This window comes from Herpailurus yagouaroundi, unplaced genomic scaffold (genome assembly GCF_014898765.1).
Source record: "Herpailurus yagouaroundi ecotype Mexico unplaced genomic scaffold, PumYag 29, whole genome shotgun sequence".
NCBI lineage: Eukaryota > Metazoa > Chordata > Mammalia > Carnivora > Felidae > Herpailurus > Herpailurus yagouaroundi.
This window is the reverse complement of record NW_024412377.1, coordinates 86,806,585-86,833,962: the sequence shown is the minus strand read 5'-3', so window position 1 is coordinate 86,833,962 and position 27,378 is coordinate 86,806,585. Positions and strand designations below refer to the sequence as shown.

The following is a 27,378-nucleotide window of genomic DNA, read 5'->3' as shown; positions in this document are numbered from 1 at the left end:
ATGTTTAGAATATGCACTGTTCTGTTACATGTTAATTGGGCATGGGTACTCATTTGAAAACCAGTCTTGCATTCTCTTAGTAAGCAATAGTGGCAGACAGTCTTCATTTTCCCCTCAGTGAGTTGGGATCGGAGGTAAAGGGATCTAGGTACCAGCTTCTATTCCCTGAGTCATAGCTAGGGACTGCCTAAGAAGTGCAGTATTGTGGGGAGTTAAATTCTTTTGATAGCCACCCACATAGATATTTTATGTTATTCAAGGTACATTGGTGTTGAACTTCACCATCTCTCGTGATGTGTAGGTAATATAGGGGGTGCACTGGATATTCCCTAAAATTTATTTTGTCTCAAGTCTCTAAGGTGATTTCAGATGTGTGATGTTGTAAATTCTCATGTCTAGTGTATCCCATTCCTGTTGGGAAGAACAGAAGAGCAGGGCAGATTTTAAAATAGCATGTCAGTCAGGCATATAGGTATGGATGTGGACTTTCTTCTCTTACTCATCTTCTTTTATACTGCTACCGTTACTACCCTTCCTTTCTTCTTTGTTTGTAAACATTTGATAAATTAATGAGGGGGGTATAATATGTATTGGAATTGAAGGTAATACTACATTCTCTTTATCATAGTCTTTACATATTGCTGAAGTACTTTATTCTTTATTTGTTTGGTCTTTACAACAGTTCTGTACAAAGCAGCACATTTTATAGGTGAGAAAACTGAGATACCAAGAGGTTTAATGACTTGCTGAAGGTTTTCCAGTGGGTATCTCTCACAGCCAGGTGTGAAGTAGACTGTTTTACACCACTTGCCGAGGCTTCTTTCTACCATGTCAGTGGCAAAAGGGTGCTCAAATCTGAGGATGGAAAATAAAGTGGGAATTTGAACGTATGGCTGGAGGGAAATGTTGGGCACATTTCCCTAATTTTGAGTTTGATTCTTGTGAATGGTAAGGTGACACTGTCATAGTCGTATAGGCCTAACTGTGGTTATACACAACCACAAATATTTTGAAAATATTTAAAATGTTAAAAATAATATACATTGCTTTAAGTAAGTGATTTAAAAAGAAAACTGGTCAAGTTGGCAGAAATTGGCAGAAATACCAATTTACAACTTATTTACATGGAATATTTCCTAAAGCTCTAGATGAATTTTCAATAAATTGGTAGCTTGACTAATATTATACTTTTACCATTTAAAATAATTTATTTTCTATGGAAGAATGCATGTCATTGGGTGAATATTACTACATTTTCCTCTTTTCTGGATATGTTTTAAGAGCTCTCCATTTTCTCACTGTGTCAATGTGTATTGTGTGGGTGTGTGTGTCTCTGTCTCCTTGTGAAGTGACTGAATTCTTTAGGGTTGATGGCAGTGGTAGTGGTGACGGGGACATGGAATTCTTCCTTCCAACTATTCACAAACATGGTAAGCAGCTGTTCCAAGGCCCTGTACTAGTCTACATTTTATTTTAACTTTGTAGAGACAACAATACTAACCAATTATTTACATCTACTATGTGCAGGTCCTTTACATGTATTCTCATTAACCATAACAGCAACTTTTTGAAGCATTATTTGCTCTGTGTTACAGTTACCTAGCTAGGCAAGTGATCAAGCCAGAATCAAATCCTTGCCTGCCTCCAAAGCCCAGACTTTTCTTTGTATGAACCCAATATAGTCGGTTTCCTGATTCTACTTGTAATAGAAATTTTGCTTGAATATCATTTATAAAATGATTTTTGAAAATCTTTTACATAGCTTTGAATACTTAAAAAGAGATAAATAGAACATTTATATTTTCATGTTAAATGTATCATGCTTATTTGCAAAAAGAACCAGCAGTCTTTGTATGTAGCATTTAATCAAAATATATGGGAAAAAGAAATTAAGGAGGCAATAAATGGGGAGAATTAGTTGCCAGTCATTGGGAGGATATACTGAAAAGAGAATGCATTTGAAGTAGATTCATATGCCAGCATGATTCAGCTTTTTACCTCAGACATTTTTTTTTTTTGTATTGGGAGAAAACAATAGAATACTTATTTCTTGAGGGAGAACTCTTTCTAATCTTCAGATGTTCCTTTTCACAATTTCAGGTTTTATATTTTAGGGTCAGAACTCATGTTCCTACCCCTCTCATTCCTAACTTCCATCAATGCCTCATGGAGCCACTGTATTTCATTACTCTGTTACTTTTGGAATTCCTCATTTTTTCTCGTCTGCATATATTAATACAACATAAAAGTTGAACATACTTCTTAGGAAATAATTCAGTACTTCTTTAGATATTGGCACCTCTTTAGTTACAAAATTAGAATACTTGGGGCCAAGAGAGGTAGATCTGTAGTATTATAATATGTTAAAAAAATAGGCCTAGAAACCAAGAATCTGTTTAGCCAGATTGATGAAAATCATAGGGAAACTCTTTCATAAAGGCAAAAGTCATTTGGCTCATGTTCTTCTGAGGTCAGCAAAGGTTGTGGGAGACTTTCCTCATATACTCCGTGTGGAAGAATGTTCTCTTTCATAGGGGAGAAAAAGAAAAACAAGTTTTCCTTATTCATCTCCAAGTGCTTATACAGCACTTGTATATCACGTTGGTGCCAAAATAGAGAAAGGTCATAAAAGCATGAATATGTGTGGCAACCATTTGTGTCTGCCTTTCTTTCTAAAACAAATTAGAACGTACTCAATGAATGGAACAACTCTTTTCAAAAAGTTGTTCCTTAGCTTTTCTTTTGGTTTGCAAATTACTTATTAACATTTTCTTGCTATTTGTTGGAACTTATTCATGCAGCCAGTCTAGGAGTGGCTTCACAAATTCTAGTGACAATTGCAGCCTCTGACCATGCTCATGGTGTATTTGAATTTAGCCCTGAGTCACTCTTTGTCAGTGGAACTGAACCAGAAGATGGGTACAGCACTGTTACATTAAATGTGAGTACATTTTTTCCCTGCAGCCTTAGACATTTTGCCTACTTTTATTTTTTTCCCAAAGTGTACTTATTTGAGAGAGAGAGAGTGTGTGAGCAGGGGAGGAGTGGAGAGAGGGGGAGAGAGAGAATGCCAGGCAGGCTCCTCCTTGCCAGAGCAGAGCCCAACCCAGGGCTCGAACCCATGAACCATGAGATCATGACCTGAGCCAAAACCAAGAGTCAGATGCTCAACCGACTGAGCCACCTATGTGCCCCCACTTTGTCTTCTTTTAAAACTGTTTTATTGTATTATGACGGTGTCCTTTATGTTATTTTTTTTTTTCCTTTTTAGGTAGAAGGGAATGAGCCTAGTGGTACATACAATACAAATTGATCATTGAATAGGGATTTGAATAAAGATTTGTCTTTTTATGTAGTTTTGCATATAAATTTATCTTGTGATTCTGAGGAATCATAACTCTTTAAGGAATATAGTGGAGCTATACAAGTGATATTTTATATAGATGTTGTACTAATTCGCTTAGGCTGTGGTAACAAATGTCTCCTAAAGCTCAGTGACTTAGTATAACAAAGATTTGTTTTTCCACTCATGGTATATCTGCAACTTAACTTAGCAGTTGTCAGTCATTGAAGGATCAAGGATACAAAGAGAACAGCTCAGTGAGTCCTTCTGTCTTCATGGTGGTTGGTGGGGTGGGAGGGTTGTAGGGAGGGGTGGGAATGTGGATGTAGAGAACCTCATACTGGCTCTTATAGTTTCTTGTGATTCATAACATTTCCATTTACACTTTTGTGGTCAAAGCAAGTTACATGGCAGTGCCTAATGTTAACGGGTAGAAAGATGCAATCCTATCTCATCTCTCTCCCAAAGAGAAAGAAAATCCAAAACATTTATGAACAGCACTAATAATGAAAACTCTCTGTGGGGTGTGTGTGTGTGTGTGTGTGTGTGTGTGTGTGTGTGTGTGTGTGTAGGTGTACTTCCTACACTGCTTTGTTCCAGTTAGGAATTAAGCAGAATTCTATTGTTAAGCAACTGGCATGAGCTAGAAGCTTGCTCACCTTCCTCAAATTTTATGTAAATAATGAAGAAAGATCACTCAAAATACATCCCTTAGCACTCTTGTGGCAGATATTCAATATTAGAAAGGATAACTAATTATTCAAAAAAGAAAAAAAGAAAAGAAGGGATCAAGTTTTATAAAATTGTTGTCTTGAATGTTACTCTGATTATCATTCAGATTTAAGTATAAATAAAAATTATTATTTGGGACTTGGAGTAATTTTAAACCTCTTTACTCTTCTTAACATGTTACTGGCAAAAGCATTTCTTCTTAAATATATTTTATCAAACCTTGGGTGAAATACTTTTTTTGGTGAGTTTTCCATATTACATTGAAGATAAAAGGAAATAATTTGTTTTCCGAAATGAGTTTTTGTCTAACTTTTCAGAAAATATCATTCATTATTCCTTACAATGAAGGGTATACCATCTTGCAGTAAAAATAAAAATATTCATGAGTCTATTTAAATATAATAAATTATAGGGGCACCTGGGTGGCTCAGTTGGTTGGGCATTTGACTCTTGATTTCAGCTCAGGTCATGTTTTCACATTTTGTGGGTTCGAGCCCCACATTGAACTCCGCACTGGTGGTATGGAACCTGCTTGGGATTCTCCCTCTCTCTCTGCTCCTCCCCTGCTTGTGCTCTCTCTGTCTCTCTCAAAATAAATAAATAAACTGTAAAAAAAATATACATATATAATAAATTATTAATTACATTTGCTTCATTACTAATGCAGAAAAGATACAGCTGTAGGTAGTTTAGTTAGAAGCTAAAAATATTCAGTCAATTTGTAGCTTCATGCAACATCACTTTTTAAGTTGACTCTCTGAGGGTCTTCAAAGATGGGTAGTACTTCTTCCCTGCCATCAAGAATCTTATAGTCCCTTTTTTTAATGTTTATTTATTTTTTGGACAGAGAATGAGCAGGGGGAGGGGGAGAGAGAGGGAGAGACACAGAAGCTGAAGCAGGCTCCAGGCTCTTAGCTGTGAGCACAGAGCTCAATGTAGATCTGAAACCCACAAGCTGGGAGATCATGAACTGAGCTGAAGTCGGACACTTAACCACCTGAGCCACCCAGGTGCCCCTAGAATCTTATACTATTGATAACAACTTATAAAGAATAAAATAAAAATTGAATATACTATCATTCTATATTTAAAAACCTCTAAATCAATGACTTTAATCCCTCTTTTAATACATTTTACCATTAAATATCTTCTAGATTCTGAGAAACCATGGAGCTCTGTCTCAAGTGACTTTGCTTTGGAGCATAGACTCTGATCCTGATGGCGATCTTGCCTTCACCTCTGGCAATGTCACATTTGAGATTGGGCAGAAGAGTGTCAACATCACAGTGGAAATTCTTCCGGATGAAGATCCAGAACTGGATAAGGCCTTTTCTGTGTCAATCATCAGTGTGTCCAGTGGCTCTTTGGGAGTTCACACTAATGCCACATTAACAGTTTTGGCTAGTGATGATCCTTGTGGGGTCTTCATCTTTTCCGAGAAAAATAGGCCTATCAAAGTTGAAGAAGCAACCCAGAATATCACACTATCAGTGATAAGGTTAAAAGGCCTCATGGGAAAAGTCATAGTAACATATGCAACACTGGATGATATGGAAAAACCACCTTATTTTCCACCCAGTATAGCCAGAGCAACTCAAGGAAGAGACTATATGCCAGCTTCTGGATTTGCTCTTTTCAGAGCCAATCAGAGTGAGGCAACCATAAGTATTTCAGTTTTGGATGATGATGAACCAGAAAGGTCGGAGTCTGTGTTTGTTGAACTCCTCAACTCTACTTTAATAGAGAAAGTACAGAATCGCCCAAGTAAGTAACCACTAGTGTGTTTTTATTATTATTATTGAGGTAAGAATCCTAAAATAATAAATTAAGAATTGGGTATAGCAGAAAATTCTCTAAAAATAGTAAGCTCTGACTCTGAAAGCATCATCATACAAAAGTTGATCTATAAGGCAAATGGAAGTGGGACACTTGAAAACAAGAAGTCATGTTCTACAGGTCTCTAATGTTCCCAGACTAAATTTTTAAAAGCTTCTATGTAATCCCGTGCGAGTGACCTTTAGTACTATTGTATTATGTATTACAGCTTCAAAATCATTCTAGAATTAATCTGGGGATTTCAGGGACAGTCCTGGTAGTAAGTAAGATCCTGAGCCTCCCTCACTTTGATCCACTCTGGAAGATTCCCTAACTCATGTAGCCTCTTTGGTGATGAGTATGTAGATCCAGCAACTGCATGAGGGGAGGGGGACAGGATTGTGTAGCAGTAAGAAATCCTGTAAATTTGTGAGTCACTGAGAGTTGAGAAGAAAGCACTAGTTGGGGATAAGAATGAGGAGTGACGCACGTTGGGCAGAGGATCTGGTGCAGCATCTTCTTTTGAAAAGTAGCAGCCACTCCCCTTGGGGTTGTGTCTCAGTGGCTTTGTAGAGAGTCTGGTGGCTACTGGTAGAGAGCATGCCTGATGCTTGCGGAGCTGAAAGCGGTTACTGTGTTAATATCTCTCTAAGCGGCCATGTAACTTTTAGAAACGTGTTTTTAAATAAAGAGAAAAATCTAGAATTCCTGGAATAAGGGAACAAGGAAGATTAGTGACATTAATTTGATATTAATTTAACATCAGTTTTATGGCAATATTTATAAGAAAACAAATAAAACCTTCTTAAGGAAGCTGGAATTACATATTCCAAAAGTAATATTCCAAGAGCTACATGTTGACTGTGTTTTGCCATATAAATTAAATTTTCTCATAAATAAATTTCTTCACCTTACTGTAATACCTAGATGGATATACTATATAGTGAGCAGCATTCTTGTCCACAATGTAAGTAATTGTAGTCCAGGATTATAGAAGGAAATTTACTTTATAGGACAACTGCTCACATTAAAGATTCAGATTACAGTCAAGATTAAAATTCTCACACAATACCCCATCCCTTTTTTTCTTAACAAAATTTAAGATTAAAATTTGTAATACAACCCAGTGATTAATCTTATTAATTAAGAATTTAAAAAATGCCTTGTTTTCAAGGAGCTTACAGTTTATTGAATAAGATAGAAATAAACCTGGAAGGGAGTATCACATACAGTGGTAGCTAGGGCTTTGGGCGTTGGTGTTAAGAGAACTTATATTCCAATGTACAGTAATGAACTATTGGGCATAATCTTTTTGTGGCCCCCAGTTTCCTTACCTATTGTACAGAAATATCATGGGAATTAAATACAATCATATATGTGAAAATGAATACAGTGTCTGGCACCTGGTAAGCATTCAGTAGGTATGAACAATTATTGTTAATAGCATGGTATATGCAGAATAACAATGTGCTGTAGGATGGGAGAAACAATCACTATGTGTTTTATGTTTGATGTGTTCCTGGAACCAGGCAGCGTACTTGGGGCAACTCACAATAGGTGTAAGATACGATGTGAAATAATTAAAGAACAATTAAATGCAAATCTGTGTGATAGTGACTAAATTTTAATAGACAAAATCAGCGTAGGACCCAGCAGGGTCTCTCTTGCTGTGCTCTGCGTATATTCATTAATTTTGAGGAGAGCAGTAAGACAAGAGGTGATCAGCACGTGGGTAAGAGCATAGCGCAGAATGAACAGTTGTGGGTAATTGAAGGTTTTATACCTGGTTTGATGTGGAATTGTCTGTGGGGAATGAGAGATTTAGACAGCCCCTTACAGGATGCCTCTTGATGTGTCCGCCAAGTGCTAGCATGATATATGACTTCCTCCCCATCTTTGTGCCTCTGATTCCTAATCTGTAAAATGTGGACAATGTTAGCTGCCCCATAGAGATGGTGTGGGGATTAAATAACTTGATACAAGAAAAGTGCTTAAAACAATGCCAGGCAAATTCTTGCCTAATCTAGTTGAATTTAATTATATTATATTGATTCATTATCAATAAATCATTATTTTTGATTTTGATTTTAACTGTGATACAATTTAACATGGTCTCGGCCTATACCACTGAAATTAAATGGTGTTATTGTTTTTAGATTAAATTCTCAGAAAATGTTAAATTTTATTATTATCACACACATCCAAGTACTACAATCATTAGAGAGTTTAAATACCAACTCAGAATTGTTTACTGCTAGTAAGAGTTTGTTGATGCTTTGTTTGTGTTGAAAGGTCTCTTGTTATGTAGTTTTGTCAAGGGTGCTGGTTGAAATTGAACCTAGAAAATAAATTAGGGAGGGTTGTGGAAGGTCCTGTGTTTAAAATCAGGGGCAAGTGAGAAGAAAGCCTTGAAAGTACTGAGCACAATTGATTGAATCAGTGTTAGACAGCATTGAGGCTGACTGCTTTCTGGCCAAGGTAGTTGAGTGAGTGTTAACTGAGAGGGGGCAGAGAGGAACAGGTTTGTGAGCAAGGGCAGGGACACAGAGAGGCAGTAATTTAATTAGAGAATGATGATTTGCAGCTGGTCTTTCAGGGCACGAAGCTTAATTACTTTACTACTCAATTTTGTAACTGAAATGCTGTTTTTAAAAAAATTTTATGGCATGCTGGTAACTAATTAGAAGAGCATAATTCTGTAGGTGTCATCATTATCTGTTTTAATATTATGCAAAGTGATGATTAGTCACACTTGAACCATTTTTTGCCTTTTGACAAATTTCCAATAGTTATTAAATTATTCCTGCAGGGTGACTATTCCTCTGCTAGAGATTCTATAATAAAAATCTCTCTAGAATGTAAAGCTAAAAGAGAGTAGGGACTTTCTGTTTAATTTATTTTTGTTTCCCTAGTGTCTAGATGAGTGCATAAGAGTCAGTAAATGTTTTTTGATATACATAGTAGAGAAAATACCAAATGAAGCTCTCATTTGGCTGATCTTGCTGCTGAGGCTTCCTGGTAACTTTTGGCCAGTTTGTAGAATTTTAATACATTAGCTTTTCTTCTTTCAGTTCCAAATTCCCCACGCCTTGGGCCTAAGGTCGAAACCATTGCTCAACTAATCATCATTGCCAATGACGATGCGTTTGGAACTCTTCAGCTCTCGGCACCAGTTGTTCGAGTGGCAGAAAATCACGTTGGACCCATTATCAATGTGACTAGAGCAGGAGGAGCATTCGCAGATGTTTCTGTGAAGTTTAAAGCCGTGCCAATAACTGCAGTGGCGGGTGAGAAGAGACATCCAAGGAGCAGTGAAGTGTTTTAGAGGGAAATTATATTCTTAATTAACAAAGCCACTTAGAGATGTAGTGAGAAAAATCAACTAGAAAACAATAGTTCTCTTGCATCTTTTAAAGGCATAAATGTAGAGCTTTTATCATGCATTTATGGCACCAGTTTTGCAGAATTCTTGAGAAATGTTAGCAAAATTATATATGAATTTTAAAGTTAAAATGACCAAAATATGCACATACCAACGAAAAGTAAACTAAGGGAAATATTGTTAGGCTTTCTCTATGTGTACTTTTTAGTTTTTTGAAAGGGATTCATGTGTAAATGATCCTGAGGGATGCAGGATAAAATGTGCAGCCACATGATTGCAGTGCTTGGCAACAGTCTTGACTCTCAACCCATTTATCTTGCTTGTTTATTTATTTATGAAGAATGTGGAAGAGGCAATGGCTTGCATTAACTATTCTGGGTAAGCAAAATGATTTCATTGCCAAATGCAAGCATTAGGGGACTGCCTTTTTTGTTGGTGCGGTTACAGCATCTAGATGGAGATTTGCCAGAGAGCTATTCAGTTAGAATCTTTCTAGCATGCACTCAGAGGAACGGGCGTGTGAATGGACAGGATAACATGCTTGACCTTTTGAAATAAATCATTTGGATATGATATTTGCTTGAAAAGGTAATAAACAAGGCTCACTTAGTTCCTAAGTGGTGTGTGTGTGTGTGTGTGTGTGTGTGTGTGTGTGTGTGTGTGTGTATGCATGTGTGTGTGCATATGTGCGCATGTGCACACGTATATCTTAGGTAGTCTGACTGAGGAATACCTGACTGTCTATACAGGGCATAACATATTGACAAACAGTGGGGATGAATCAGTGTTCTAGGAAATTAGCCCTTAGGCTTCATAAGAAGACTCTCTCCTTTCCCTACCCAGGCTTTGACCAGGAACAAAGCTCCTGCCATCCTGAGCAGTATGCAGTAGCAGCTTTTAATCCAGTTTTATAGGAAAGCCCATAGTTTCCAGCTGTAACATTGATAATGCAGACATGCCTGTATCTGTACACAGTATAATTTCTTTCTAGTGAGGTCAGGATTCTAGTTCTCTTTTTCGTTTTAAAAGTATTGTACACATTTTCTTTTGCTTTTGTAGATAAGGGGTTATCTTGTGGTAATGGATGACTGTGTATCTTTGTCTGAGTCCATAGCCATATCATCTCTTTTGTCTGTATTGACATTTATTTTTTTTTAATTTTTTTTTTCAACGTTTATTTATTTTTGGGACAGAGAGAGACAGAGCATGAACGGGGGAGGGGCAGAGAGAGAGAGGGAGACACAGAATCGGAAACAGGCTCCACGCTCTGAGCCATCAGCCCAGAGCCTGACGCGGGGCTCGAACTCACGGACCGCGAGATCGTGACCTGGCTGAAGTCGGACGCTTAACCGACTGCGCCACCCAGGCGCCCCTGTATTGACATTTATGTCTGTAGTGACAAATAGAAGAAATTATGTATGCATTTTACTAAAAGGGAAAGGATAAACTTGAACATCTTTTGGAGGTCTTTTTCATTATTTTATGATCTCAAACCCATTTTTTCTGGGAAGAGAGTAAAATCATTTTGTTTAGAGTATATGTAGTCATTGTCCTTAAAAAAGCTTTACAAGTATGTCCGTGAAATTTGATACATCATAATATTTCACTAGTATATGGCATGTTTATTACCATATTAGGGAATTGTCTTAGCATTTTGCTATTTATCTTTATAGGTGAAGATTATAGCATAGCTTCATCGGATGTGGTCTTGCTAGAAGGGGAAACCAGTAAAGCTGTGCCAATATACATCATTAATGACATCTACCCTGAACTGGAAGAATCTTTTCTTGTGCAACTGCTGAATGAGACAACAGGAGGAGCCAAATTAGGGGTGTTAACAGAGGCAATCATTATCATTGAGGCCTCTGATGACCCCTATGGATTATTTGGTAACCAAACTAGTTTTAACTCATTGATATAGATCATACATTTCTTTCTTTTTAGGGACTTAGGATTAATTTGATCATGTTTCTCTTTTTAACCTGCTGTTACTGATAACATAGGATACCTGTACACCCTCACTCGCAGTGCTTAGTGGTTATTAAAAGGAATCAACGTCTTAGCATAAATATGTAAGGGACAAACTTTTAGGCTTTTAAGTCCGATATGACCTCGAGATGTGTTTTGTGGATCTTAGACAATTTTTTCAAAAATTAACTTATAGAATTTTACACAAAAGTTTGGATTTCTGGGCTTTCATGATTAGCAGGAAATCTGACAACACTGAGCCTCCTTTCCTGCATAGCATCAGTTGTGGGTACAAACTAACAGCTGCCTCTTTGATCCAGGCTTCTGCTGTGCAATTAGCCACAGAACTTAGTAGACCCACTTCACTCATGACTGGTATATGCCTGGCCCTGTGGGATCCTGAGTTTGTGGTTTCTGTTTCTATCATAGAGAACAATAATTTGGAAATTTTGAAAGACTGCTTAAGGGAAAAAAAGAATCAACTATAGGGTAATAATGGTTAGCTCTGTGTTGCCTCAGTTTCATTTTGTATTTGAAATGAACTCTGTTCTGCCCTTCAGGTTTTCAGATTACTAAACTTATTGTAGAGGAACCTGAGTTTAACTCAGTGAAGGTAAACCTGCCAATAATTCGAAATTCTGGGACACTCGGCAATGTTACTGTTCAGTGGGTCGCCACCATTAATGGACAGCTTGCTACTGGTGACCTGCAAGTTGTCTCAGGTAATGTGACCTTTGCCCCTGGGGAAACCATTCAAACCTTGTTGTTAGAGGTCCTGGCTGACGACGTTCCGGAGATCGAAGAGGTGAGAGGAATGGCTAGTATAGAATGACACTGTAAATCATACCTTGTCTTATAGTGACTAGAACAGATGGCTCTTATTGTGGCATTTATAGAGAATGTCAAGTTAATTATTTCTACAAGAATTTTCAAAATATGGTAGTGATTTTTACAGATAACAAAAGCAAGAATATTCTAGAAAAAGTTCTTGTACATATTGCATTTTATAATTTTTTTGTGCAATTACATTGTATTTTCAACATTTTCATTGAATGATTAAATATACATATTTATAGATTTAACATGTATATTTATACATTTTTCCATATAAACTGTTAATTTGTTTGTATCTAGATTCCCTTTTAGCTTGAGTGCTAGCCAGTTGATGTTAATTAAATTTAGATTTTGATTTTCTGCTTCTTTATTTATTCTTTAATAGTTTTGAGAATTTAGTATATGGCAGATACCACGTTAGACATATCTATCTGATATTTCATGGTAAATAAGCTAGGTGGCAAATAAAAATAGAGCCTCAGTGGGAAAGTTGGTTCATTATTAATATATATTAGCTAAAGATAATTTTATATTATGAAATTCAAGTATTATTAAAGCCTAGGTCTCATTAAATTACTTTTAATGGCATTTATTCTGTAATAGAATCAGATTTTTATAGAAAGGAAGTCCATAACATTTCACTTGAGTGATAATTATGTCATTATTCAGTTCTAAAATATTGGATATTAGTTAATACAGATAAAACATTTCTCGTTCCTTCTCTCTAAATTAGGTGGCATTATGATATGATGTCTTTTGTTTTAAATTTTGTTAGAGAATTTCCATTTAAGATAATGTGGAAAATAAAGCATAATAGATTACTTATAAAACATACATGCAATATTTTCCCTGAATAAAAAAAAATGTATATGATGAACATAAAATGTATTACTGAAATGGTAACTATAAACAAGGATCTAAAAATTGATTCCCAAGATTATATTACTGAATATTAAGGAATTTAAGTAGCCTGTGTTTATTATATATAATTGTGCTTTATTATTAAAAGTTGATAATGGATTATTCTGTTACATGTTGGGTTTATAAATGTAATGGGAGTTTCTTTGAGTGCATTCATATTACATTATATTTTGTCCTTGTTTTTGTATGGATTATATGTTTGATTCCCCCTCCTCTCCCACTGCATCATTGTTATTTTAATTTCAGAACTGGGATTCTGTTAAGGAAATTTTCACTGTATTTTTAGGTTATCCAAGTGCAGCTAACTGATGCCTCTGGTGGAGGTACTATTGGGTTAGATCGAGTGGCAAATATTATTATTCCTGCCAATGATAATCCTTATGGTACAGTAGCCTTTGTTCAGTCGGTTTATCGTGTTCAAGAGCCTCTGGAGCGAAGTTCCTGTGCTAACATAACTGTCAGGCGAAGGTATATGAACTAATGGCTTCTGTCTGTGGGGGGATGGGGCTTGTGGGTGGTAGGAAGTGACCTCTTGTGCAATTAAATAACTTAGGTTTTGTGGTTATTATAAAATATAAATTATTTTCTAGGTTATGGTAATTTGTTAATTGAATTATGCCTATTAATATGAAGAACGCAATATATTTATCATACCTATTCTTAGTGAAATGGATAATAGATTATACATCATTGGGCTTTCTAACCACAGAAAGTTACTGCTTTAATCTCTGGTTTTTTTGAATTAGAACTTAAATACAACTAGCTTCCAAATTAAAGAATATTCAGATGCTGTATGAAGTGGTTGTGTTTTCTGCATGTGTGTGTGTGAGGCAGCATACAGTTCACCGAGCTCCTTCAGAAATAGAAAAATGAGGTGTTGGGAATTTGTGGCAAGTAATTACATTTCCTTAAAATGAACTCATGCCATTATCGTAATTACTTCATTTCTGTGAAATCTGGTAATGAAAATTCATTTTCTAATTCTGTTCAATAATTCTGAAATGGATATGATTTGGCTATCTTTGAATAGCTTGGTTAAGAGTAACTATTGTTTAATTGCAAACCAGCAGGATTCCCTTACATGAGAAAGTAAAATGTTGAATGACAAATATAATTAAGAAACATGGTTGCATTTGTACTATTACTTTTACACTTAAAAAAAGTAAAAACTCCAGTCAGTATTTTCCTTTTCTAATTAATCCACAGATTGCTTTGAGTGCTTAACCTGTCTTTTAATTGTCACTCCATGTTTTAGCGGAGGGCACTTTGGTCGGCTGTTGTTGTTCTACAGTACTTCTGATATTGATGTAGTGGCTCTTGCGGTGGAGGAAGGTCAAGATTTACTGTCCTACTATGAATCGCCAATTCAAGGGGTGCCTGACCCACTGTGGAGAACTTGGGTGAATGTCTCTGCAATGGAGGAACCCCAGTATACCTGTGCCACTTTGTGTCTCAAAGAACATGCATGCTTGGCATTTTCATTTTTCAGTGCTTCTGAGGGCCCCCACTGTTTTTGGATGACATCATGGATCAGTCCATTGGTTAACATCTCAGACTCCTGGACCTACAGGAAAAACATGACAAGGGTAGCATCTCTGTTTAGTGGTCAGGCTGTGGCTGGGAGTGACTATGAGCCTGTGACAAGGCAATGGGCCATAATGCTGGAAGGTGATGAATTTGCAAATCTCACAGTTTCTATTCTTCCTGATGATTTCCCAGAGATGGATGAGAGTTTTCTAATTTCTCTCCTTGAAGTTCACCTCATGAACATCACAGCCAGTTTTGAAAACCAACCAACCATAGGACAGCCAAATACTTCTACAGTTATCATAGCATTAAATGGTGATGCCTTTGGAGTGTTTGTGATCTACAGTATTAGTCCCAATACCTCAGAAGATGGCTTATATGTCGAAGTTCAGGAACAGCCCCAAACCACAGTGGAGCTGATGATCCTCAGGACGGGGGGCAGCTTAGGTCAGGTGACAGTCGAATGGCGTGTTGTTGGTGGAACTGCTACTGAAGGTTTAGATTTTGTAGGTGCTGGAGATATTCTGACTTTTGCTGAAGGTAAGTGATGGTTCTAAATGAGGTTTGGTTTCCCCTGGTAAAGTCATTCTAGTCAATTTTTATGAAAATGTTCATAAGAATTCTTACTGTGTAGATTGTTGCTAATATATGAAAGTGCAGTATGGTTTAAAAAAGAAGTTAGCTTGTTAGTAGTTGACATGGCATATGTAGAGTGACTTGTATCTCTTTTAGTTTATTCAAAAAAGATTTTCAGGGAATGTGTGTATCTTATTCCTTTATAGTTACAGCAGTACCTTTAAGGAAACAGGCAACTCTAAGGCAAGTTCTAATTTTGTAAGGGAAATTACCAAATTTCATACTATTTAGGCATGAAGATTTATCCTGATTTTTCTAGTACATATTAAAAAGCTTCTCAGTTAATACTCATTTTCCTATCTATCAATACTTCTTACCCATGAGAATTTTCAATGAAAATAATTTGTAAGTATAAACAGTATGAACTTTGATGACTTCATTGATATTAAATTAAGCCTAGTGATAGAACAGCTTATAATAATGTTCTTAGGCTTGGATGGGATAACTGTTGTAAATTTTCATGAACAATATAATTATAGGTAACTTAATTGGTTACCTATAAATGTAACCATGTGTTGGTATAGGCCAACACATTAGAATTAGGGTTGGATTCATGGGTTTTCTTTTTCAGGTCTAATTGAATCATGATATTTAGATTTGGAATGTTTAGATGTTAAAATAATTATCTTTGGGTGGGAGAAAGATACCTTTATTAAGATCATTGTTTAAATCCTGATTTGGGCAATTATAGATTCCATATAGTTTTTAGCATAGAGTTTGCCTGAATGAAAAAATGGACACTTAAAAAAGCCTCACAATATACAAAAAAAATGAAATAAATATTATTCACAATTCCATGTATTAGAGCAATTGATTACATCTTTTGTTGTTTAACTTTTTTGCATATACTGTTTTTGGAACAGTAATTGGAGGTCATGATCATGATGCATATGTAGTATACTTTTTGACATATCTAATAAGCATTATGTTTTAATTTTAAAAATAAATTTTAAAAGTAAATTTTAAAAATAAATTTTAAAAGTAAATTATTAAAATTTAAAAGTAAATTTTAAAAATAGTACATCACATTCCTATAACGGTTATTTCCTAGTAAATGATTTTGGGAATAATGGAATATGATATGCTTGGTGGAGTGGGGACCACAGGTTGGTAATTGGTAACATTTCTCCTTATTTCAAAGGAAATAATGAAAACATAATGAGGATGACTGGAGATGAAAATTTAAAGTTAGATTTTCCAGCAGCTTTAGTAACTACAGAGAAAGTTATATAAAGTAATAGCATTGGGGCGCCTGGATGGCTAAGTGGATTAAGCGTCTGACTCTTGATTTTGTTGTCATGATCTCTTGGTTGTGAGATCGAGCCCCACATTCACCTTTGCACTGGATGAGGAACCTGCTTAAGATTCTCTCTCTCCCTCTCACTCTGCCCATCCTCCACTCATTCTCCCCCCACCAAAATTTAAAAAGTAATATACAAGTTAGTATTACCTTGAATTATAATTTTAGCATCACACAAAATGGACTATATTTTATATCTAATCCAGATTCTTAGATAATCTGTAGTCTCTTGAGGCAGTCTTGATACTGTGAATTGATGAAATGCAGCAGGGTCATGAGAGAACATGCATTCTTATCCCCTTTCTCCTTTTTCCTGCCTTTTCTCATCTCACCCTTTCATCCTCTTTCCAGAAAGTGGTAAAGAATTAGGTGGAGGAAAATAGGCTGAAATGCAGAAGCCATGTCATGTTTAGGGGTGTTTAGTGTTGTTCCATGCACACTAGTGGGATCCTAGTGCAAATGGGAAAATAGATTGCTTGAGCCTTGTCATTGTTACACAGCCCTCTGAATTCCTCTTTTGCTTTTTTCCTTCATTTCCCCACCTCTTGGAAACTGATATTTGATGCTGTCATCTAGTTATCCAAAGACTCATCTCCTTCAGGCTGGTTCTTTTCACTCAGAATTTGCCATCCCTTTTCTGTTTGCCACTCTTTGACTGCTATTTCCCAAGTGTTCCTAGTCTTTTAGGGAGGTATTGGCTCGATTACCTAAAGAAAATTATTCACAGCAATGCCAGAATGAGAATGAGACTCCACTCACCTAGAGAGAGAGGTGTTTCTGAAAGAAGATGCTTTAGAAATCCTTTCCCTGGCTAGGTCATTGTTCTAGGCAAAGACCAGGAATAAAACTGTGATTCTTTGAAATAATTTTACCCTTTAAAAATTTTTTCCATAATTCAAAATGTTCTCCTCAATCTGTCCATATTAATAAAATTTTACAGGGTTTTATGTGAAAGGATATACAGATTAACATACAACTTTTGCTTATAGTGGCACTAATACTGTTCATGATATTCACTTACACGTTTTTACTTAACTTTTTAAAAATGTTTGTTTGAGAGTGAAAGAACTTGAGCAGGGAGGGGCAGAGAGAGAGGGGGAGAGAGAGAATCCCATGCAGCCTCCGCATTGCCATTGCAGAGCCCAAGACGGGGCTCCATCTCATGGATGGTGAGATCATGACCTGAGCCTAAATCAACAGTTGGGCGCTTAACTGACTGAGCCACCCAGGTGCCCCTTACCTTTTTAAAATGGAAGTAATTTGGGACTTTCATGAATTCTGTATGTTGGTGATTTTGTTACTTCGGTTTTTATTGTACTAATTTTTTTTTTAATAGGTGAAACCAAAAAGACGGCCGTCTTAGCCATTTTGGATGATTCTGAGCCAGAGGATGATGAAAGCATCATAGTTAGTTTGGTGTACACTGAAGGGGGAAGTAGAATTTTGCCCAGCTCCAGCACTGTTAGAGTGAATATTTTGGCCAATGACAACGTGGCGGGAATTGTTAGCTTTCACACAACTTCGAGATCTGTCATAGGCCATGAAGGTGGGTTCCTTTTTTTGTTCAGCACATTCATTCTCTTTTCCATGGAAGTCATTTTTTGTTTATTCTTTTAAAGTTTCCGGTGTTTCTTTTTTATCCTTTCGTTATTTTGTAGAGCTGTGTATATAGTGTGCATGGAACTTAGCTGGGAGAGGGCTCTATAGTGAACTGTGCAAATACTTAGGAGCCTTGAAGATTCCAGCTTGCTTCCTCCCACTGGTGTGATTTTAAGGGAGTTAGTCAGACTTGGGGTGCTCAGCTTTCTCGTATGTTAAATGACAAGAAATACTACTTATGTCATAGTTTTTTTAGAATTACATGAGTTAATGAATGTGAAGTGCTTATCATAGTTCCTAGCAAGTGTCTATGTACTTAGTTGTTGATATTAAACTGTGAAACACTGGCTCCTTGTTCAAAACAAATAGTAGTTTGCAGTTGGAGAATATTTCAGTGTGGATTTTATATTGTGTTGATGTATTTTATGAATGAAGTGCCAAACTAGAAAAAAATTAGAATGTGTCCATTTTTTCTTTAAAAATAAAGATTTTCTTGAATCCTCAGTTAATATTTTACATCATATGTAGGGTTTTGCATATATGAGCTAATTTTTACTTAAAACATTTTAGCAATGTCTTTTGTCTTTGAATAAGCCTGTTTGAGATAGAACTGGTATTTATAACTTGCTTCACTATAGTTTGTATTTAGAAGAATAAATAACTGTACCTCAGAAAGATAAGAAATGACAAGGATATACCTCATGTATTTGGACTTGTGTTTTACAGATGAGGAAACTAAGACACAGATTAGGTGACTTGACAAGGTCATACAGCTAGTTAATTGCCGTGCTGGAAACTGCATATGTTTTAGTGTGCATTACCTTTTACCTTACTCTAAACATGGGAGTTTATTTAACTTACCAGTACAAGTGTCTGAGCTGTATTTCAACACTCTTCCCTTTTATTGTGGTTTAGAATCTCATGTTGTCATAGCGATAATAAAAATGACTAACAGGTTGCTGTAAGTGCAGTCTAAAGACAGATCATCAACTCTCAAAAAAATATTTGTAATATAAAAGTCATTGTAGAAGTTAATCTTAATAGTAATGACAGCAGCAATAACATTTAGTGAGTCTCTTCTGTGTGCCAGACATTTAACATTCGTTACTATACTTCATTTGAACACTAGTCCTATAAAGTGGGTATAATAGTATACACCTCATATTCTCACAAGGAGACTGAATTTCTGATAAATTAAGTAGCACACAATTATTCATAGTGGAGCTTAAACACAATACTGTGTGAACTCAAAGTCCATTACTAGTGTATAGGGAAATCTGTGAGAAGAAAACATGTTTTACTTGAATTTAATCTGCTGCATAACTTGACGTTGTAGGAACTTTTGGTAAATATTTCACATGATTTGAGTTGAAAGAATAATGACTTTGAGTACCAATGTCCATGTGAGAGAAGCAAATTGATCAGAGAACCTGACTCTATCTCAGCTTATAGGTGGAAATTGGATTTTTAGAGATAATAGTTGAAATGAGGAAAATTAATAAGATCTTTGTGGATAGAGGAAGAAAAGCAGGGTGTTAAAGATGGAGCCATGTGGAACACCAGGCTGAAGTGCTGGGAAAGAAAAAAGACCTTTTGGGAGAGAGAGAAGGCTCTCCCTGAGGTGGGAAGAGACTGAGAGAAGAGTGTGTTTTCATTCATTATCAGAAGAAGAAAGTAACATGGGGAGCAAGTGAGATTAGATTCCCAAATGGGCTGGAAGAAACAGTAGTAAATGTAGAGGATTTTAAAGGACAACTTGGGATGGGAAACAAATATCTAAGAACGGGGAAGTCTTCGGGCAGTGCTCCTCCAAGTAGGGTCCTCAAATCAGTGCCCATCCACAAAGTGCTTGCTTTGTGGCAAGATAAGTTTAGAAGTTGAAATAAGCCCTTCTAGAAACTTTTAAAACATTTTCATTTTGTTAATAACCAAAAGCATTGTCTGTGGGCTTGTAATTTGTATGTATTTATGGGGTTTTTTTTGCAAAGAGAAAAACGAACTAGTAATTAAAATCAGTAGGCCACTTGTGTTATTGGTCAAAAATGTGCATTATCATATTTCTCTGAAGGCATGAGTTTGGTATTGGAAATAAAACACTTACTTTCACTGCTTGCATGAGGGCTCCCTAGATTTTTCTTATTTTCTAAATAAAATTTGAGGTGAATTCGATTCCTTTACATGCTTTCCTAAACCTTTATTCATAAGTTTTTTCAAGAGTCTAAATTAATTCTCTTTTTCCCTTTTTTTTTAATGTTTATTTATTTTGAGAGAGAGAGAGAAAGACAGAGCATGAGCAGGGGAGGGGCAGAGAGAGACGGAGACACAGAATCCAAAGCAAGCTCCAGGCTCTGAGCTGTCAGCACAGAGCCCGATGCGGGGCTCGAACTCACAAACTGTGAGATCCTGAGCTGAGCCGAGGTCGGACGCTTAACTGACTGAGCCACATAGGTGTCCCTATTTTCTTTTTTCAAAAAACATTATATTGAGCCTCAAGAATTTAGAATTTTGTGTGTATGTTACCATAAGCTTGCACAGAGAAATGTGTATCAACCATATATGTTTACCAAAGTGAATTAATGAGAATTTCATGGTGATTCTTCAAGATAACTGCTGCACAAACAGTAAAAGGCACCTGGGTGACTCAGTTGGTTAAACATCTGACTTCGGCTCAGGTTATGATCTTGCAGTTTGTTGGTTCGAGCCCTGTGTCGGGCTCTGTGCTGACAACTCAGAGCCTGGAGCCTGCTTCAGATTCTGTGTCTCCCTCTCACTCTCTGCCCTTCCCCCACTTAGGCTCTGTTTCTCTCTCAAAATGAATAGACATTAAACAAAATTTAAACAGGGTAAAAAAAAATCATGCCATGTGGACTTAACTAGTGTTAACCCTGCTTTTGGCTTAGTGTTGGAGTTTCATTTATGTGTTTAGGTTTAAAATGTGGACTATCCTGAACTTCTGGCTCTGGAATACCTTTTTAGTTCGTGGAGAGGAATCGCCTCCGTGCTTAACAATGTACTGAATTCTGTAGAATTCTATTTCTTCTTTTTGTTGTAAAGCAATTGGACAGATGCCCTATGGTAAATATTACTTTCTTTCAAATGGAATGAACAAATTTAAAAATAGGGGGCAACAAATTTTTACTGTGGTTGAAAACTATATGTGTGCCAGTTATAAATCCATGTTAGATGTGTCACTCGGTCATCAACTCAGCAGCATCCTAATCATCATGCCATATTCAATGGATTTAAAAATGTGCCTTTTTTCAGAGACAGTTTGAATCTTTTTTAGGGAGAGATTTGAACAAGAAATGCAATTTTTAAACACACAGAGCTGCTATAGAGTAGACACACTCAACGTTTTTCTCAATTGTTCATATTGACAGTTTGTGTTGCACATGATTCATATCCCTATATAATTAGTTTAAATCATTTTCTGTTTATGGTAGAGGGCAGTTAATTTGGATGGTCCATATATATATATAATATATAGCATGTGTATATGTATCTGTTAAAATACATTTCCTTTGTTTTAATTTCCATTTTTATTGGACACAGTATAGTTGATGTTTATCTTTTAGAAAGACTCCTGGTTTGTTTTGGGAACAGGTAGACGAAACAAAACACTTAAAGTTGTTAAAATACATTTTACATTTATATTTCTTAATCTGCATTAGGCTAGGCCTAGATGCTATATGATAGATCTTCTGTTTTAGAGTTCTATGGTATCACCAACTTTTGGTGGACTCTGCATTTTATATCAAAATGATCTTCTGCGAATGTCGTCAGACTCTCCTGTAGGTAAGGGCATTGCTTAGGCTTTCATTCTGGGCAAAAACTAGAAGGCACTGTAGCATAGCACCTAGCAAAATATTTATATGACAATTATAACTTGCCCTCCTTTTGCATTCCTTTTGTCCTTGCCTTTTATTCTTAAAAGACTAAGCACCTGTTTCTAAGTCTTCCTTTTCCTGTGACTGTTTCTTGACTCCTCATCCAGGTAGAGGGTAACTCTGATAATTTTTCCCAGGAAGCATATTAAATGGACCTGGTTCCTGGGAGTCTTTCCTAAAGAGGCGATATGACTACTGTCATTTTGATTATTTGTTAGGAAAATTTTCAAACTCTTTATGCTTTTTCACATGATTTACAGTGGGCTTACATGATTGTATTTAAGGAATACTTTCTTTACCATTTATTTATATGTGTGTGTTTGTGTGTGTATCCTGCTTCAAGCTGTGTTTCTTGCAGTATTGTCTTGCAAGTTACTTGCATGGTAACTTGTTAAATTTTTAAAGGTGGTATCAAATGGGTGTTTTTAGACTTTGAGCATTTTACGCACATTAAGTTTGTAGGAGGACTTTACTTTTTTTCTCTCCTTAGCATTTCATTTTTATTTTCACTTTTTAATGGTATATTTTCCCACAGATCTCCGTGTACAATCTTGTAGTCATATATTTTATTATTATGATTATAGGTTCCCCTTAAACGTGGATCTTTATTGACCTACATTTTGTTTTCTTGCCACTTGTGTTCATAATGCATTTTTAGCACTTGATCAAACTTCTGTAATTTTCTTCTTTCACTATTAGTAAGTTTTGGGACCTAGAAAAATTTAAAAAACCACAACTATAAACCTTTTTATTTGTGTCACCAGACCACACTGTAGGTGAAACTGCTTAATTACTCCAAGGCTCTCTTTATGTCTCTCAGTTAATAAACCCTTCATTGAATACAGTGCTGCCCTATGAGAAATTCTAGAAGGTATACAATAGAGGAACTCTAGGATTTCATAGTGGTGCCTGTCTTTTGTTCATGTGAATTCTACAAGTATATAAATTTTGAATGATATCTTGGCAGTTATGGCTCATTCTACAGGCTTTCTTTCACTAACCTTGAGATAAATTGATTCCTAACTAGCAGTCCCTATATGGTTCAAAAAAAATATATGTTCTCAGACATAGTCTACTAATGTAATGGTGATTAATTTTTTCTTGTATTAAAACACTTAAAAATGTATATATTAAAGTATCTGGGAAATCTTATTTAGAAGTCTGATACTTTTGCCTTATATTTTCCACTCTCCGCAGAAAATTAATTGCCCTAAAATTAGTTATGAGTGCTTAACTTTAGCATGAAATTTTTATTTTGTTTTTTAGTAACTGGAATTAAGATAAACTTTAAGTTAATTAATCCATGATATTTTAAGAAACATTTCTCTTAGAAAATACGTTCAGAAATAAAAAACATTGTAGTAATTTAAAACCTATTAGAAAAATATTAGAAAATGTAAACATATTTTGTCTTATTTCTCCTCTCCTTGTTTAAAGAGTGTTAGAAGTATTAGCTTATTGGATAACTAAGTAAAAGTGATACTTGCAGTGAATATGCATGGATTTCAACTATAAGTCTATGCCACAAATTTAAATAAGCCGTGTTCTTTTAAAGTCTTTGGAACACCATTCCATTTATCTTTTCATTAAAAATTATTTTTTTAGTGATACAGTTCATTAACTTTGTGTTCATCATCATCTGTGACTTTTGAATTGAGCATATGTTCTCAACAAGCAATGTGGCCATCAGCAATACTTCCTAGGAACTTACTTTCCTCTTTGAGTAGTTGAAAAGAAATGATTGTCATGATTTTCTTCAATTTTACAAAGTATTATGTAAAGATAAAAGCCAAGAATGGAAAGTATCTAAAATACCTCAATCATCCAGGAAGGAAGACCGTAACTTTGGTGAAGTTACAGAGGCTGATGTACAAATTTGACACCTTTCCTTTGTATTTCTTTTTATAAAACAAAATCATTGATGGTATATGTAAGTTACAATTTGAAGAAATGTGATTTTCAGGTATTTGCAAGCATTTTTATGCATGCATTGTGTAAAATCACATTGCATATCAGTGTAAGGAATTTGTGTCCTTTTGAGAAGTAAAGGAAGAATTTACTTGTGTTATTACTAGTTTTGACCATAAAGACTTTTTTCCCCTTTAATTTACAGAACATTTATGTTCTGGTGCATGTTTTGGAGTGTATGAAAGTTTGTGTTTCCCATTTTAGCATGTGCTTTTGGTAACTTCTACATATTGAACTTCCTGAAGTTCTACTAAATGAAAGTATTTAAAAGTGGGATCCCTATGTTAATAAACAATAAGCATGTATAAAGCTTCTGGAAAATTCAAAACAGGACAGCCTTTTAATGTTCGTAGAAAAGGTGCTGTAATAGTTGCATGTTTGGAATTGGGGTTTTGTTGGGTTCAAGTGCTATTTATTTTCCGTTAAACATTTATCAATCTTTACATTTCATTTGCAGGAGAAATTTTGCAATTCCATGTGGTAAGAACACCCCCTGGTCGAGGAAATGTTTCTGTTAACTGGAAAATTATTGGGGAAAATCTAGAACTCAATTTTGGTAACTCTACCGGACAACTCTTCTTTCCTGAGGTATTACTACAAAGAAAAGATTTAACACAGCTATGTAGAGAAAACAGTGTAAGTAAAACCTTGGTTTGTGAGCATAATTCGTCCTGGAAACATGCTTATAAGCCAAAGCACTCATATATCAAAGTGAATTTCAAGAACCATTGGCTCACTTAAGATCATGTGACATTCAGTGTCATGTCCTATTCGTTTTGCAAGACATTGCTCGTTTATCAAGTTAAAATTTATTAGAAATGTTTACTTGTGGAACACTTGCAAAACAAGTTACTCACAATCCAAGGTTTTACTATATTTTGAAGAAAATGGGAAAACTCTGATTATGTAAAACAAGGATTAACAGAGATTGATGTGAGAGTTCTCTTTGAAACCTAGAGGAAGAACATTACTCGAAGAATATCTAAGACTTAAAAAGTGCCCGGGGCAGGGTGCCTTGATGGCTGTCAGTTAAGGCTCCGTCTCCTGATTTTGGCTCAGTTCATCTTCTTCCGATTCATGAGATTGAGCCCTGCATTGGGCTCTATGCTGACCGCTGCTTGGGATTCTCTTTCTCTGCCCCTCCACTGCACATGCGCATTCTCTCTCTTTCTCTCTCTCTCTCTCTCTCTCTCAAAATAAATAAATAAATAAATATATTTTAGAAAGTGAGTTTGTTTTTCCTGTGTCTTTGGCAGACTTACTTGAAGGAAATCGTATATATCAACTTTGTATTTGAGCCAAGCTCTCTTGCTGCTCTCCTGCCCTCCCACTTCTGGTGTCCACCGTGTCATTCTGAACAGGATGGATAGTGCTTGTCCTTTTCTGTTACTGCTCACTGTCTTGGAACTTTAAATGCAAGACAGTAACAAATTTAGCTCTTAAGTATCTTTTTATGTCTTGTTCACACTGAATTTTTGAGGTTCCATTTAGAAGCTCTTTCTGATAGATTGAAAGAAGGTGATTGGTGGGAAATAACTTTATAAGAGCATTTCTTGGATAGAAAATCAGCACCATTTAATTATAACTCTCCCATCTTCACCTCTTTTCTGTACTCAGTATGAATTCTTGTTTGATAGTCCGTTTCATTCTTTTTCTTCCTCATTTCCACTCCCTTGATATTAAGCCACGTTCCATAACTTTCTGCCTCGAGTACTGCATTGGCCTTCTCGTACCTACTTTTCCTGCAACACGGCCTTTTTCGTTGTTCCCCTTTTTCCTATTCACCACTGCCATAGAAATCTCCCCAACGTATTGCTCTGTCATACATTTTTAGTAGAGCTACATTGCATATTCGATAAGATCTACATTCAGTAGCTCAGCATTCAGGATCGTCTGTAATTAGCTGCTGTCTACTTTCAGCCTGGTTTCCCCATGAGTCAATGGTTTTTATTTATTTTTTAATCCACAGGCTGCTTGTTTAAATGAAAATTTATTTAGATGCATAATTTATAAAGCCAATAAAAGCAAGAGATATTTTGTGTTCAGTGGCAATGGAAGGATGAACTTCTTTCTGTTTGTCATAGGGGTCATTGAATAAAACGATATTTGTGCATTTGTTTGATGACAACATTCCTGAAGAGAAAGAAGTATACCAAGTCCTTCTCTACGATGTCAGGACACAAGGTAATTCAAAATTCAATTTAAAATTTTTTCTAGCAGATTGTTCTTTTTAGAAAATAATACTTGCTATGTCTATATTTAAAAACTAGATGCATACTAATTAAGAAATATTACTTTATTTTTTGAAAGTATTTCTTTAAATATTGTTGGTCTCATAAAAATGTTAGATCTAAAACAATCAGCTCAAAATGGGAATTCTTCTCTTTGTGGATTCAGGAAATACCTCTAGAAGTTTTGCTAAATATTTTCTTCTGGAATAAAATACATTTCCAAAGAATAATTTTTCTGTAATTAATTTATATTAGGAGATCAATTTGGATTTGGGCCAGTTATATAGATAGCGCCAATCTAATCATTTTGAGTATATTATCTGGGTACTTCCTTTAATTTCTACTCAATTTCTGTAATTCGGATGATTATTATAGCAAATGATGATAGTATGTCAAGTGAAAATATTTTATGGTTTACTTTCTAGGAAAAGAAAACTAAAATGTAGGTTCTGTTTGTCAACGTGAAGATTTCTATTACAGGGTTGAATGAAATAGAACACTTTTTGGGCGCTTCAATATGTTTCAGAGGGTGGGGTTATAATTTAAGTATTTAGAAGTTAATGCCAAATCACTATTAGATTTCTTGTGATCCCTGATGTTTTTAGGGGTTCCACCAGCAGGAATTGCTCTGCTGGATGCTCAAGGATATGCAGCTGTCCTGACTGTAGAAGCCAGTGATGAACCGCATGGAGTTTTAAATTTTGCTCTTTCATCAAGATTTGTTTTGCTACAGGAGGCTAACATGACAGTTCAGCTTTTCATCAACAGAGAATTTGGATCTCTAGGTTTGTGTTACTGTAGAGTGAATGGGGTTTCCAGGCAGGTGCTCTTTCAGTATTCTACGTGTGTGGATGAAAGCCATTGGCTAAAATAAATCAGAGACAGGAGAGACAATTTACTATTTGTTAATTCAGAACAAGACTTTATAACTTTTTTATTTTTGAAGTTTATTTATTTATTTCTTTAGTAATCTCCACATCCACCATGGGGCTCAAACCCACAGCCCTGAGCTCAAGTCACATGCTTTTTTTTTTTTAATTAATTAATTAATTTTTAAATTTACTCCAAGTTGGTTAGCATATACTGCCACAATGATTTCAGGAGTAGATTCCTTAATGCCTCTTACCCATTTAACTCATTCCCCCTCCCACAACCCCTCCAGCAATCCTCTGTTTGTTCTGTGTATTTAAGAGTCTCTTATGTTTTGTCCCCCTCCCTGTTTTTATATTATTTTT

The 27,378-nt window shown here is 35.7% G+C and overlaps 1 protein-coding gene across 8 annotated transcripts in view; it reads left to right on the top strand.

The window, feature by feature from the left end:
- ADGRV1 (adhesion G protein-coupled receptor V1) overlaps window positions 1-27,378 on the top strand; it is a 607,523-nt gene that overhangs the window by 133,113 nt on the left and 447,032 nt on the right. For 7 of the 8 annotated variants that reach the window (XM_040448735.1, XM_040448752.1, XM_040448727.1 and 4 more), the window contains 12 exons: window positions 1,350-1,430; window positions 2,802-2,941; window positions 5,230-5,839; window positions 8,962-9,177; window positions 10,946-11,161; window positions 11,801-12,045; window positions 13,282-13,463; window positions 14,251-15,062; window positions 17,795-18,004; window positions 24,370-24,500; window positions 25,997-26,096; window positions 26,749-26,928. In XM_040448735.1, coding sequence (XP_040304669.1) covers window positions 1,350-1,430; window positions 2,802-2,941; window positions 5,230-5,839; window positions 8,962-9,177; window positions 10,946-11,161; window positions 11,801-12,045; window positions 13,282-13,463; window positions 14,251-15,062; window positions 17,795-18,004; window positions 24,370-24,500; window positions 25,997-26,096; window positions 26,749-26,928 — 3,123 coding nt within the window. The remainder of the gene's footprint in view (window positions 1-1,349; window positions 1,431-2,801; window positions 2,942-5,229; window positions 5,840-8,961; window positions 9,178-10,945; window positions 11,162-11,800; window positions 12,046-13,281; window positions 13,464-14,250; window positions 15,063-17,794; window positions 18,005-24,369; window positions 24,501-25,996; window positions 26,097-26,748; window positions 26,929-27,378) is intronic. The other variant, XM_040448763.1, reaches the window with a different exon arrangement.